We start from the raw sequence: 16163 nt of genomic DNA on the forward strand, positions 1-16163 counted from the left end.
TGTTCTGCTTAATTTTCGAAACGAACCCAAAGTAAACTCCCACAAGTGCAGAAATAACCAATAACACTACAAACATTGCGTGGTCCACAAACTGAAAGCGATGAAGTGGATGAAGTGTGGGCTCCGTCGGAACCACGGTTCTGAGCACGGGATCGGAATCAGCATCCATTGCTATATCACAGTACTGCTGTCCGAAGATTATTGAGTCGAACTGCTTAACGAAAACGCATTTACAACACTGTCGCTTGGCATAATCGAATATTGAGGTAGCTATGCTTAGATAAGACCATGGAAGGTGATAAACAATCAGCAATATCTAATCAGTCATGATGATAGGTATTTATATATTTTGTCGCGTGCTTAGCTGTTGCCTTACATGAATTACATTTAAATTACCACGTAAAGATCTCACCGAAAAACAGCTACAGACAGAGCGTTTCAATTAAATGTATTCTTAAAGACGACATCTTTGAGTGCTAGACAACATACAACTTTTTTTACACGATGCAGCCCGGGTTCTAATCTAATAAGTCTCTTGGAAAAGTAGTTCAATCTAGAATTTTATAACACGCTCCTTCGCGGCGAATTGCACTGAAATATACCATCCTTAAAAAAATCTACACAGCCTTCTAAAACAAAGAATAATTGAAAAATACAGATAAAAAATTAACACTTTGCATCGTCCCCCTCTCTGTGCGGTTTACTCCTCCTGCACAGTTGAAGAACGATTTCTCCTGATTTGATACTTTTGAACATCTTCACCGCTTCCAGGTGGGTCAAATCGTGGCAAACTTGGCCGTTCACTGCTAGAACCTCGTCTCCGGCCCTCAATCGGCCATCTTCGGCGGCCTGGCCGGACGGAAGGATGCTCTTGATGAAAATCCCTAACGCTCCACGTGGACTATCTCTTCCACCAACTATCGTAAAACCTAGGGACTTCTTACCGGGTCCCTTCTCGAACGCAACCGTATGGAACGAGCACAGCGAACTTTTGGGTCGTCGCGGGAGGGTGCAGAAATTGGTCATGGTTTTGTCCATCTCCAGCGAGCTCGTCCCACTGCTTGTTTCCGCATCGTCCGAGGTTCCACTGAGCTCCAACTTTTCATCGTCGCACAAATTCAGTGTACTCTTGGTGACGTTTGGGTCCGCGTGGTGTCCCGGTGAGGACTGCTTACCGACCAACGATCGACGGACTAGCTTTGAAGTGTTGTTCGCCGCCGTATTGGCGGCATTTTTGGTGAACGATCGTCGCTTGACGCAATCCAGCGATGCTGGCTGGGAATCTACCTCGATGCTGGGCATGTCACTGGGAGGAGGAGACTGTTGTCGTTTGCCACCAGCCACCAAGAGATTCTTCTGGCGGCGTGGCGTTCCGAGCGTGTTGTACTTGTTACCGTCGATCCTGTATGGAATGGAAGAATGCATGTTAGTAGTTTTGGATGTTGTATCATAATTCAGAATACTGTATATGATTATCAGAGTATATACTTGAACTATATTTTGAAAACCGGCTTTTTTATGCCAAATAACGCTTGCATTTAACCAACTTTTCATAGTTCTCCTTAACCTCTTGTGCACCGTTAAAAATAGTAACTAATGAGTTTTCAAACAAAATTTGACAGCGCTATCAGTTGAACTGCGGAAGTTATGGCGAAAACAGTAAAGCATCTGCGCTCCATACTTTGTGGATCCCATCGTCAAATACTTTGATTCCGCCGGATACGCCCGTTTCGGTATCTATAATATCCTTATATTCCGGTCGGCCGATGGAGCTGCGCAAACGTAAACTACAGCTGAAGTCAAAACAGAAGACGAAGGGAAAGGTGACTACATCGTTCCGGGCTTTGGGCCACCACCAAGATGGTATGTTTCGACTTGAAGTACATCTCTCAAACCAAGTTCCTAATAAAGATGCTTCCGTGGCTAACTATCAGTGAAAAGGGGATGTGAAAGCCACTCTTTTTCCGTTCGAGACTTGTGGTGAATGGGTACATTTACAGCACAAATTTCCTGCCGGAAGTTGCCCACTTCATCCAAAAATATCCGGACGAGGATGTGATGTGAAGCTCTTTTCCTTTTCAAATCTCAAAAAAATCGATCGAGAATCTTAAACCAATATGTAGAACTTGAACAGTGGTTTTACGATAGTTACCAGAGGCTGTATATACGATCATTAAGGAGCAAGCAAACCATTTATCATGACAATGTTATGCGAAAATGCGAAAACAGAATAGAAACTGAGAGAGGTTGGCGTCGACATCATGCCTCATACCGTATGAGTCATACCGTATGAGTCATACCGTATGAGCGCCAACCTCTCTCAGTTTCTATTCTGTTTTCGCATTTTCGCATGACATTGTCATGACAAATGGTTTGCTTGTTAAGGAGCGTATCGAAAAGTAGTCTTAAACTTTCAAACATCAAAATAAAACTGAAAACTATCAAAAAGTGTTTACAAAAGTGATTTCTATTAAAGAATATTAAGTTTACATAGCAATGAAAAGAAAAAATCAAGCTTATTTTTGATTTCTAAAAAATGAACGAACCTTAGATTTAAGTCTTAACTCATCAAATTCTGCACAATAGTCTTTGTGCCTTTCTGGACGCTGCAGACCAATTCTTCTTGAATTCTGACATATTTTTAGGCACTGTACCTTCCTTCTTGAAGTTGGCTTTGCCAATTGCCCAGTAACGTTCAATTGGCCGCAGCTGGAGACAGCGAGGTGGGTTGAGGCCTTTTTCGACGAACATGATGTTGTTTTCGGAAAACTATTGTAGAGTGAATTTGGCATAATGTGCCGATGCCAAATCTGGCAAGAATAGAGGAGGAACCTCGTGCTTTCTATAAAGTGGAAGCCATCTGTTCAAGCATTCTTCCATATAAATTTGAGCTTTTATAATCCCTTTTGTGAAAAAAGTTGACGATCGCATGCTACACGTGCAAATGGCTTGGCGAACAAGCACTTTTTAGCCCAATTTTTCAATCGCAACTATCGTTTCCGCAAATGGTACACTCTCCCCAATCGATTTGGTATAAAATTGAGGTCCCCGCAGTGTTCTGAAATCTTCTTTGACGTATGTTTCGTCATCCATGAGAATGCTCTGGTTAGGATTGATCAAAATACGCTCATATAGCTTTCGAACTCGTGTTTTAGCGCGATCTTGCTGCTCCGGTGTTTGGCCACTTTTTGCTTTTTATAGGTCTGTAGTCCATGTCTCTGTTTAATCCGCTGAATCATCCCAAAATCCCAATCATGAACAGATGCAGACCTGTTCTTCTGAATATAATTTACAACTTTTCGGTCCAATTCGAGATTACTTGGTCCGGGTTTTCGTCCACTTCTACTGAGATCCTCGAAAAAACACTCATTACCGAACTTTGCGACGATTCGTTTAACACTTTCTGGAGAAAAAAAATTTGTTATTGTTGCTATTTTGTGGTAAGTAATGCCCTTTCCGGTGTAGATTGTGTAGAATTTTTTTTTTAGTTTCCAGATCAATTCCCGACATTTCGCAAACAACTTTATGACCGCGATTAAATGACTTGTATTTCGATTTTTGACATGTAAACAAAGCGTGCTCTGATTACACAACAAAAAAAAAGTTCACCCGTTTGTGTGTGATAACGTGTTAAATGTTTAAGACTACTCGATACACTTTCTTACTGAACGAGTGCGATGGGCGAGACATGTTGCAAGATTGCCGGACAGCATTCCCGTGAAGGTCTTCATCTTCTTCTGTAGGAGCCTTAAACCACTGCGAACATTTGTTTGATCTATTGTAGTGCACTCCAGTTTGTTATGTATGCTCTGTCAGTTCATTCTAAGTAATAGTCACATTAGGACTTTGCATATCCCCCCACGAATTTTGTAATCCACCATTTTGTAGCGGCTGCTGTTCTCATTGACAGAAATTTGAAATTCGAGATGTGACTATACAAATGAGCCACCTGTCCATTTTACCCGCGGTTCCCCTATGTTTTTTCGATGGCAATAACCACTCGCTTTCCTCCACAACGCAAAGAGCAATCTTTTTGCCTACATTCGGACGTCAGTTCACAATGATAATCGATGTGTGTTATGAATTATTTTCCATTTGCCGGTAATAGACAATTATCAGTAGTTGTATTGTATATTGTCCAATCAATTCGTGCTCAATTCACGTTTTTATCATTTAGGTCTTGCTACTAACAATTCATGTAATGTTGGTTCCGGATATCATGATATAGAGCATGCTGTTTGGTAATGTAACAAATGCAATTAATGAATTTAACTGGCTACTGATTTAGAAGTTCCAAAGGGTATACTCATGCACATCAGATTATGATAGCTTGAGTAGTCGCGATATGGCTTCCTTAGAAGTCCACTTCACTTCCTCGAATGCACTTGCCCATTCTCCTTTACTTTTCCTGTACACCCATACCTCGCTATACGGCCTAGATTCGTTCCACGAAACATGGCCGCAAAGCGAAAAGCCGTATAAGGAATCAATTATTCTTCTACAAATCCATACAAATTCAATCGGATCGTTTCCAAATTTATTGATTACTAGCTGACCGGGCAAACTTCGTCCCGCCCAAAATTTATTTTTCGTTATCACATCCACGTTTTCTTACTAAGCGCTGTTCATGGGTCCAATCGCAGAATTATTCATTGATTGATTTTCTAATCTACCCTTTAAAATTACCTTTTACTATAAAATTACTAGTATTTTTATCTAAACTCGACATTATAACATCAGATTATTTTTAGACACAATTCTCGTTCAAGATTTTTCAACCACTTACATGCTAAATTTGGTTTTATTTGCTTGATTAATTCTCGAGTAATGCAGAAATTTGTGTTTCATTTGTATGGCAGCCGCCTTTGTGAGTAATTGGTCTCCTTGCTATAAACAGGACAATATATTTTTTTTATTTCTAGAATAATACATAGCGAATTTCAACACATTTGGCTGATTCGTCACTTTTACCTACCATTTCTGAAGAATGTCGGGAGTGAGAATTGAACTCGTGATCCTTAGCGTGAGAGGTATGGATGTTACCGCTACGCCAGATCGCCTCCACAAACAGGACAATAAGTTGAAATGTAAATTCACAATAGATATGCGAAGCAATTTAAGAATTGAGTGTGTGTGTGTGTGTGTGTGTGTGTGTGTGTGATTATCAAGATTGTAATAATTTCCTTATATCCCATCCTTTTCCTGAGAAAATATGTCACCCTTCTAATCTCGAGTCCACCGCGAGTAATCAGTTTCCCACAATACTAACCATAGATTTAGGAAAATTGTTTATATATATATATATATATATATATATATATATATATATATATATATAGTTTCAAAAATATATTTAAGAATTCGGCTCCTTTAAACTTATGTAGCTGAGCCTGTAAGAATAAACGAATTTATAAAAAAAAGTCACAGGAGGGTTGTCCGAGACACGACCGCATAGTTGACGTAGGATTCCGTTAGGCTATCTGTTGATTTTGGATATGTTTGAAGAATTACATCGTTAAACTCTTTGATAATGATTTGGTGACCAAACGACCCGTTCTCGAGCGGAAACACACCTTGGTTTTTATTTATGAAAATTGAAATAAATCGTTTCATATATCAAGTAATTTTCAACACAACTGCTACCATATATTTTACACTTACACTTGTGTTAAATTTTTCACAATACACGATCAGTCATTGATATGCAATTCCACGAAGCAACATTTCGGTGGGAGCAAAAGCTCCCTCTACTATCATGTATTTGCAAAGCCAATTTCCCCCAGGCAGCTTGGTTTTGATGTCTCTGTTAGGGACCCGCCACACGTGTCGTAAATTTCGACCAATCAGATGTGGTTATTTCCGTTAGGATAGGGGTTGGAATTTTTCAATAGTTCGATAGTTAGTTTCATGACATATATTATTATCTTCAATATAAAAAATTGTTTTGGAGTGGCAAAATCGATTGACGCAAAAATTTCATCAATCCATCATGAAATGACTGAGCATATTGCATTTGAAATTGGACAATTTTCACGATGTGCTCGATTTTCGATTTTCAATTTATACCCCAACATGTTCCCGAAAGACGTAATCCTACGTCAAAAAAATAAATACATTTAAATTTTATCAATTCAAAACTGCCTTCGGGCCTGCTAGTTCGATGGGAGATTGATCTGCCTCCCTAAATGAATATTGCTCATGGCGTAGCTTGGTGCGCCGAAAGCATGAACTTCAACATTGCTGAGGAGTGCTGAGCGACAATGAAAATGTCTTTCTAAAGGTAGGTCGAGAAAGAGTATGAACTAGTTTTCTTCGAAAGGCCCTTCTCAGGGCTAGAGACGAATGAACGTAAAGTTTAAAGTCTCTATAATTCAAAAGAAGAAAAATATTGCTACCAGATGTCATGAACTTCAACATTTTTAGTTGGCGCAAAGGCACCGCAAAAATATTATTTTTATTTCATAGAATTCCTTCATGCATTTGTCTGATACGGGCTGTGTATCGTTCGTTCTTGTTTTTGAAGGGACTTTAACCCAAAGGTCATTCGTCCCTAACGGGCTGTGTATGACTGGAGCGTTCCGTTATATACATGCATGCATATGTCCTTCGCTTCTTTTGCCAAGTCCAGTAAAAGGTGGTTGATGAAACGTATGTTTTTGACGTGATACGTTCCATGTTAGTTGTTAGTAGAAAATGTAAAAATAAACAGTATTTTTGATCGGTTTTATATAGTTTTTGTGGTAAGTGGAAAACAGTAAAAAAACTCATTTGTTTGAAAACAAATTGATAGTCCTGAGAACGACTGGAATGTTTTAATGGGTTGTACGGAATCTACTGCGTTTCAGTCGGATGTAGCAGTTCAGTTTTGGGAGCGGTAGCTTTTACGGATTCGCTGATGGTTTCCTTGACTTTGGCGCCATCGGCTTCTGTGCGTCGATTTGCGAGGGTTTGATTGGCACCACCACGACGAGCTAAACGACGGATAGCGGGTGTGATACGATGCGACGCAATGCACTTCGCTCCTCTGCCTCCTTTGCCGCATCCAATTGTTGATGTGAAGAGGAGCGCACCAGCAATGCACACTAGATTTAATTCGATCCTCTCCGCTGCTACCTCTTCTTTGCTCCCTTTGCCGCACCGCATCCATCGTTGGTTGCCGATGGCTTCCTCTCATTTGCACCGTATGGTGTTGGTTGATTTGTAGAGCACTGCACACTAGAAGCCCAGATATTTGCCGATCTGAGCATTGAACGAGAATGAGAAATCCAGGTAACAGGTAATAAATTAGAGAGACTTTAAACTCTGAGAGTTCATTCGTCTCTATGGAGAAATCCAAAAATGCTACCGTCCTTTTATATCAGTTGATATGTGAGAAATAGGCGCCCCCCACTCGCTCGCCATGCAAATATTTGACTTATCGGGGAACGAAAGAAGCGAAGCAGGCGAAAAAGAAATGACGTCAATTTCGACCAATCAGTTCCGTTTGGATAGGGGTTGAGATTTTTCAATTGTTCGATAGTTAATTACATGATATAAATTATTTTATTCAAGGTGAAAAATTGTTATAGAGTGCCGCAATGTTTTGATGTAAAAATCTCATCAATCCGTCATGAAATGACTGAGCAATAAGTGTTTGAAATTGGACATATTTCACGATGCGATCGATATTCGTTTTTCAATTTGTACCCCAATATGTTCCCGAAAGACGTAATCCTACGTCAAAAGATTCAAGTTCATACAGAAATCGTTTTTTTTCGGGTTTTCCATTTGATGTATCAAAAGAGAAAAAAATACACATTTTGAACAATGAAAAAACTCAATCAAAATGTAATTACTACACACAATCACAGTCCTATGTCAAAATCCCGTCTGTGTCCCTAGGCCCAGACCCATCAACTTTTATACTAATTGGACTTCAGAAGGAGAATAATTTGATTTTTAATAAAAAATGTCAGCTGTGGTAATGTTTTGAGCACACACTGCGAAAATTTCCCTAAAATTTACCTTCTCACGATAGAAAACGATTTGACTTTAGTGTTCGCGCACGCAAATCTTTGCGAAGTAAGTGAATAGGCATAATACTGATAAATGTTTGTCCTGAAGGTCAAAAATAGCATTTTTCACATAAAACAATTTGTTTCCTATATGATGATATGTTTTCCTGAATAGTTTGTCGTGAGTACCAAACTTGTACTTTAAACTAATCGAATGATTAGCATTGATCGCGATTAGAAAAGCTACGCAATACTCACAGTTATGCAACGAAACTATCAATCACAACTCGTGAACACAAAACAAACACTCACTTGATAGCCCTCGAGGCGTAGTTGTCCTGATCGGAGCTCGAATCACTATGCTGTTGCTCTTCGTCGCCAGCGAACTGCTGGTGCTGATGCTTCTCCTCCTCGTCCAGATATGAATCGAGTGAAATCATGCGATTGTTCCGGAACAATCGTCGATTCACCGGTGGTTCCTGCTGGCTGACCGACTCGTCATATAACAGATCACTATCATTTACCTTACTCCTACAAATGACAAGATCAATGCTTGTGCGTCCACCGCCGCGGCGGGTGCAACTGTTCAGCAAATCTTGAACCTGACGCATCGATAGTCCCCGCAATCGTTTGCCCAGGATGTTAACAATTTCATCGTTCGGTTGAATGGTCCCTTCGCTAAAATAAAGTTTAACGTAGCTATTCGTTCGGCACCTAATATCACCACCGATACTTACGTGTACACCAAACCACCTGGCAGCACGTGTGTCACCTTGTATCGATTGTTGACATCCGCTCCTTTGCTGGTCATATGGCTAACGATAATGCCTAAATTATCCGTTTCCTCATCGCTGTTATCCAGCTTGATCGTCACCAGCTTAAACTCCGTGTTGTCCGCGCAGTTATTCATCACTTTCGAGGGAATGTTTGGCAGGAAGACGTCTTCTGTTTCGAGAATAGATGAGGCACCTGATTCGTACACCATGATGCCAGAATCACAATCTTCAGCGTCCAGCCGATTATGATTTTGGGGTGTCAGATGGATCACCGTTCCTGATAAATCTTCATCTTGGATTGGTTCAATTTGTTGGCACTGCTCTTGCTGTTGGTTTTTGTCCTGATTTTTCTGGAAATCTGCCAGTCCGGGAAGAGCTCCATAGCTCATACTTCGACGGTTGTTGGTTACTTTGGAATTACTCTTTTTAAGAGATTTCGAGCCGGAATGGAAAGCACTTTCACCCGTGCTGTTGGCTTTGTACGAAGAATTCGAGTAGATTTTGGAAAACAGCTTTTGTGTTCGATCGGACATTGCTTTGATTTTGTTGGTAAAATTGTCCTTCTTTTTCTGGGGCGTTTTGAGCCCGTTGCTGGTTTTGAAGAATTTTTCCTCATCTTTGAGGGCCTCCAGTTTGAGCCGATACATGTTCTCGATGCAGTTCTCCTTCATCTGGGCGAAACCGTACGTTTCGTCGTGATCAGCAACGTTATCGGCCATGTTCGATCGTTCGCTCTTTGGTTCATCGGCTGTGGTTGCTGATAAATATTGTTCTGTGGTTGTTGTGCGACTGCTGGTACAATTATTACTAACGCTACTAGTAGTGATAAGACTTTGGTTTAGCTGGTCGTCCGTGGCTGCGCTGGAATCGTGCTGGCTGGCGCCGTCCAGCGCAGCTCGCTCTTTGTTTACCGCACTATCGACGCCGGAAAAGTCACTTTCGCAACCGTTCGTGTCCCCATTGAGAAAGATTAAATCGTCAACAGACTTGTACAGCTGTTTTTTATTCGCGATCTCGTTCGTCTCGAAGTTGATCGTCTGATAGCACGATAGTCGCGTGTTGGCCAGAGGATTCTTTTTCTCCTTGTCCCGATAAACAACTGACCGGTGACTCAACGATGGACTCTTGTCGTTCACTGACGCACTTATATTGCCAATGGATTTGCTCAAACTGCGTATCAGGGTGCCCTCGTACGAAGAATCACCATCGGCGGAGGCCTTATCGCGTTGAAGAATTCTTTTGCTGACCGGGGTAGTCGCTCCAGATCCACCACTGCCCGCCTGGGCGTGATGCTTGTTCTTCAGCCGAATCGGTGATATGTAGCGACCTTTGGGTCGTTCCACTACACGTCCCTCCTCGATGTTGTAGCAGTTGATGGGTGACTTTTTGGACCAGTTCACGGGCGATAAATCTACAAAGAAGAAGAAAGCAGAAATTAACAAATGAGGCAAACAGCACACTACTCTCAAACTGGTAATCACAAAAAAAACTCTCAGCGAAAACTCGAGGATTTCTTGAAACGGCAAAATTTTCCGTCTAGCAGCCGAATTTCGCCGCAAAGAAAAACTAGAACAACACGAGTCGAAGATATACTTAAACAGGCTTTTTGATGGATAACATGCGAATGGGAGGCGCGTCGGGTAGGGAAATTATGTTCGCGGAAAATAAAAATGACAAAGTTTACAACGCATTGCTCAACACCGTATGAAAGGTTAAGGGAAGAAAAATGCTAAGGGACATAAAGCGAATCAAAATCAACGGATAATGTTCCTCGCGGTGAGGTGAATGGCGGAAAACATTTTCAGTTGTATATTACAACTAGTAGATGCAGTCAGTGTTAACAATTTCTTCCCGAGGATTCAATATTTCGTTTCAAAAATGTTATTTCGATAGCAAAATGAATTTCATGGAATATTTGTGTATTACACAATGATGATTCTCAATTAATTTGTGTAAATTTCATAGACATTCAAAATAAATATCATGTTTATGACGATGAAATTGAATCCATATTGAAATTTCCAATTTGAATCGCTGTACAAATTAAATGTTGGAAGTTGGTTCATATGATTTGGATATGACAGAATTCCCTAACCTACCTCTGTAAGTCGTCTCTGATGCTTTCCCCAGCGATGTATTTATGAATACTTGGTCATTTAATTTTGAAAATTCACCCAATTCATGTGGCAACCGTTCCGAACATTTCCTCGTCAGTTCCAGTAATGAATTAAAACGATCAGAATCTTTCGCATTTTGATTCATAATTTCTATCGATTGTTCTAACACTCGTCGATAGAGCTAATATAAACCATAGATAGCATTATATCGACACCGATCAGAATCATATAACCTTCGAAAATAAGTAGTTATAATAAAACCGATCATTTCTAACAGATGATTATATACTTCGTCTTCATAAAAAAATCCGACTGATAAAATCACCTTTTGCAAAATTCTGAAATATTTTAAACACACACGCTTCAATTGCTGTCAATGTAGACATAATTGAGAAAGGGTGACCCACAGTAACTTGGTTTTTTTTCAAATCACTCTTTTTCATCTTCTTCTTCTTTTTCTTCTTTTTCTTCTTATTATTCTTATTTTTTTTTGAACATATGATAATCAATTGACATCAAATCAGTGTGCCATTCTTGAACTGGTAAACGAAGAGTAATTGAAGAAAATATCCCTAGTCCAAATGAGGATTAAACTTGAAACTTTTTTCTAGGTTAGATGCAGACTGCCCCATTTCAGACAACTATGCGCCACTACAATGTGTAAAGAATCGATAATTGACAGCGACTTCAAAGTTGTCTAACTGAAGAACTCGCACTGAATTATCGCTACCTGTGACAAGTCGAAGATGGAAATCTTCAACCAAAAAAGATAAGTAAGAGTGTTAAGAAAACCAGTATAAAGATTTAGTAGTGAAGGACATTCTCGACAATTACAAGCTAGGCCGGCTGGAATGATATACTGTTTTACACGACCACGCTATCCACATAGCTAATGATGCTGTTAGGCAGAAGTGTGATAATATTATATCTCATTACAAATTGAAGTCCATGTCCATGGATAAGAAAGTGATTCCGGTGGCTTCGTACCACTCCAGTACATGCTTTGAATAGTTAAGACATGCATTACAAGCATTCTGCTAAGAAATCCAAGGTTTTCATCAAATTTGACCATATCAATCCAGCAAACATTGAATCGTATATACCTCATATACCCCATCATCTGGGTAGTATATGATGCGCGTAACCACCATACATGCAAAAGTGGAAGCGATATACATACATGACAAATGCTTGTGAACTACTTTGTACAAATATACGATTTATATTCACACCTTATACGACGATTGTCATACGAACATACGATTTATTACAAAAATACACTAGAAACAAATGTCGGAAAATATTTGTGAGGTTATAATTACATTTATGAAGGGTGCCCCACAACAAATTGCATTACCCATTGGGTATTTTCTCTTGAAAATATGGGTAGAAGTAGTTTATAGTGTATAGTTTACAATGTATTTTTATGGCTGTCAGTTTTTCAAAAATAGGAAAAAATGACATCACCCGAAACGTAACGCCGCGAACTGATTTTACGCAAGCACCTGGAAAATCCTCAACTCTCTCATCGGGACATCGTGTCGTGAAAGCGTTCCAGCGGAATCCCAATGCTGCGGTCAGGGATGTGACCAAAAAGTTGTAGAGAGACTAGGACCGGGAGGGACTGCGGTGAGAATGTCACGGGCCCGGAAACTGTACACTCAGATGTTGATGAGTTGATGAAGGCACACTGAGGCCATGGAAGACTTCCCGAAGCTTCCGGGGCTACTCTTCTTCATGGCTCAGTACTAGTTTGATATTCCGGAGTAAGTAAGGAAGCAGAAACTTTCAAAGTTTGCCAAGAAATACATGATTTGGCGATCTGCTCATGTGGCAAACGAAGTGCACCATTCGTGACTACCGGGACTGTAAACGGGCAGATCTACCTGAATGAAGCGTCTGTTTCCTCTGTTGAAACAACACGAGAATCTTATGATCTTCTGACTGGTTCTAGCTTCGTGCCACTATTCAAAGCATGTACTGGAGTGGTACGAAGCCACCGGAATCACTTTCTTATCCATGGACATGGACTTCAATTTGTAATGAGATGTCATATTATCACGCTTCTGCCTAACAGCATCATTAGCTATGTGGATAGAGTGGTCGTGTAAAACAGTATATCATTCCAGCCGGCCTTGGTTCAATCCTCGTTGACGCCGTTTGAACATTTTTTTGTGTGCAATCTCAAAAAAGATGAAAAAAGAAAAAAGAAAAAGATGTCTACTTCCATACATACAAACATTTTGAAGCGTTGGGGGACATATGACATTATTTGCCTATTTGACGCTTCAGAGTGAACCAAATGCATATAATCATAGTGACTAGAGAGAAGCCACGTTTTTCTGACAACCAGGAAATGGAAGTAATTTTCAATGAAATGTTGGAAATGTCCCTTTGTCCTTCAGTGAACCCCAAAGAATACTTCGTATTGAAACACAATGTATTTGCTTCTCAGGTAATCCTTAGTTACTGGAAAGTTGATCGAATATATTATTATATCTTGTTCAGACAGAGTGGACCAAGTGCCAGAGAGTAAAAGAATTGTAATTACTAAAGTTTCAAATCCAACCGTGGTCTTTCATTGACTGCAAGTACTATTTTTCATAAACACGCTAACCCGTTTATCGTTGAAACGTATTTTTCAGAAAATCAAGAAAAGTCCTTTAACCCCTTCCCGTATTATTCAAAACGTCACACATCAAGCGATTTCACTACTCTGCTGAGCGTTCTAGCGCCATATGTTATGCAAATACACCACGAGGGAGACTCGATGTTGTACTGAAAAGGGTTAAAATACATACTAATCGATCATTTTTGGATATTTTTTTCGTAATAATATCATTATACGACCCTGCTAAAGAGTAACTAAGTGATTTAAAAGAAACAATTGGGGAGAATGATTGGAATTGAAACTACACAACTTTAATTTTTTGGTTCGATTTACTCGAAATCGAAAAAAAATATGTTACTTAGTACGGTTTGACTGAACACCATATGACCAATTCAAATTTCTACTGATATTATTAAAAGGGCGTAAATTATTTATCTTAATTTAATCGCCATTCGAAGTCCAGATGTTTGATTAAATTATGATGTTTCACAAAGTATAACAAACCATATATGGTCGGTGTTAAGTCAGAGATGTCAATAGCTGAAAAGGCCATCGTTCGCGTTCGAGATAAATTTTCAATGCATTGACATAAAACAAATTGCGACATATGATATGTTTGTGTATTGTTCTGCGTGAGCAAGGATGAATCATCAATCAATTATTGTTACCTGTTTCTACAATAAAAAAAAACATATCAGGATGACCAAACAATTCTATTAAACAGTTCTTTCTAAAATTTCGCAGCATTCTAAAATAATATCCGAAGTTATTAACAAGCGACTTGAATAAAATAACAGCATAGTTCCACGTCGGACAGGCCGGATAACGGATATCCGTTTCAATTCTATTTTTTAATACGCCATTTGAAAAACCAGTCGTAATTTGAATTGATCATATCATGAATAAAGTACGAAGTTCCAAAAAAATTGGAGAAGGTCAGCGTCAGGCTGATTTGGGGTGGAATTGCTCTATATGAGAAAATTTACGTATGTAAAAATAGAAACTATTCAATTGAGTTTTAGTGGGAGTAAAATATAAATGTTTAAAATTAGTGGTGATGATGGTTAAGCAAAATGCTCTGATGGATTTCGAACTCCGGTTGTTTGAACTATCGAGCAGCAGTTGTCGTATATACTGCTGGAGCAGTTAAAACTAGTACATATGATACGAAAGACATGTAATCGTATACGTCTTACCTGGTTGCCAATCGTCCATCAAAATAAAACATACCAACTACTTCGTTTCATTTATTTGGAATTACAACCTAGGAAATTCATAGGATCGATGAATTCCAAATTTGATTGTCTGAAAATAATGTATTCTCACAATTGTATTACATAATTGGATACTATTTGACAAAAAACTTGGCAGCCTTGTAAAGCCAAACAAACTAAGGCGCTTAGAAGTATACTACCAGATTGGTCGATACGACAAAACCACTCGGCAGCCTTATTTAACTCTATTATATTTTGTTATCTAACAAAAGAACTAGTAGGGTAACACGGGATGATTTGGACCACCCCTTTATCTCAAAAAGTACGGCTCAACTTGGATTTTTTATAATGTCATCTCCTTCTATTGTTGAACCGTATGTACCTAACGTATAAAAACTTCGGTAAAATTCGACAGGTGGAAGGAAACGGTAGCATGAACACAACAAGCACTTTGATTGTCAAAAAATGTGAGTTTTCCGATCGTGGTTTTAAGGTTTTTCCCGCTGATTAAACAAACTTTTCGTGTATTGGGCAGTAAAGTTCTGTTCGTCTACAGAAAAGGGCCAATCTGATGCAGCGAAACTGTCAGTTTGATAACAATAAATTGAATTTATTGCATTTTAATTCTTGCATGTTGTGTGGGATGACATGGACACGTTTCTATGAGGTGAATTGGTCCAACATGTTTGAAACTTTTCATTGGACTAATTGATTCCAAATGTCGCGGAATTACAGAAAAATGATAGACAGACAACGTTGGAAGAAGGAGGAGCTTGAAAAAGTAACGCAGGCCATCGAGAACGGAAACCAGTGAAAAGACCCATGCAGAATTCGAGATGGTCTCAATCCAATTTTTCTGGTCTGGAATCTGACCAAGACATCTGGTATCGGTCTCAGAACACTGTTACTCATTGTAACATTATCCCAAAATACTTTACATGAACATAAGTATGTTTTTTTTCGATGAAACACACACTGGACCAATTCACCCCGCATCAAATTTTTATGTCCAAAAATCATCTCTTTTATTTTATGATATATTTGGTAATATGAAGCTTGATATAATGATTAAACATTATTGATTGAGAGAAAACAAGTGAAGCTGTGACATTTTTTATTTAGACCGTATTGTTTTGGAAATATTAGGCGATTTGCTTAGGTGGTCCAAATTCCCCCATTTTCCCCTACTAGTAGCAGCTGAATATCACTGTACTTATTGAGAGAATGCAGAATTTCGAACTCTTGTCATTAGCCTCTCTCTTCCATGCTTCAGGTGAACGCTTTCATTCGTACTGTTTTCATATACCGCTCTTCTAACCAACATAGAGGCCAAACGATCGCACTTTGTTCCATAGATCCGTCTTGAAATGAACATCAAAAATATTGATGTGTCAAAATCATAATATGATGTAATATGTCCTCAATTACGATCAGACATGATTTACTGTTGA

At 39.2% G+C, this 16163-nt stretch overlaps 1 protein-coding gene across 2 annotated transcripts in view; it reads right to left on the minus strand.

Annotated features, from left to right (window-relative positions):
- Positions 1–324: 324 nt before the first annotated feature.
- LOC129780629 (uncharacterized) overlaps positions 325–16163 on the minus strand; it is a 196803-nt gene continuing 180964 nt past the window's right edge. For both annotated transcript variants that reach the window (XM_055789112.1, XM_055789111.1), the window contains 3 exons: positions 8732–10181; positions 8307–8672; positions 325–1402 (listed from right to left, as the gene is read on the minus strand). In XM_055789112.1, coding sequence (XP_055645087.1) covers positions 667–1402; positions 8307–8672; positions 8732–10181 — 2552 coding nt within the window. In that variant the 3' untranslated portion in view covers positions 325–666. The remainder of the gene's footprint in view (positions 1403–8306; positions 8673–8731; positions 10182–16163) is intronic.

Source organism: Toxorhynchites rutilus, chromosome 3 (genome assembly GCF_029784135.1).
Source record: "Toxorhynchites rutilus septentrionalis strain SRP chromosome 3, ASM2978413v1, whole genome shotgun sequence".
Lineage (NCBI taxonomy): Eukaryota > Metazoa > Arthropoda > Insecta > Diptera > Culicidae > Toxorhynchites > Toxorhynchites rutilus.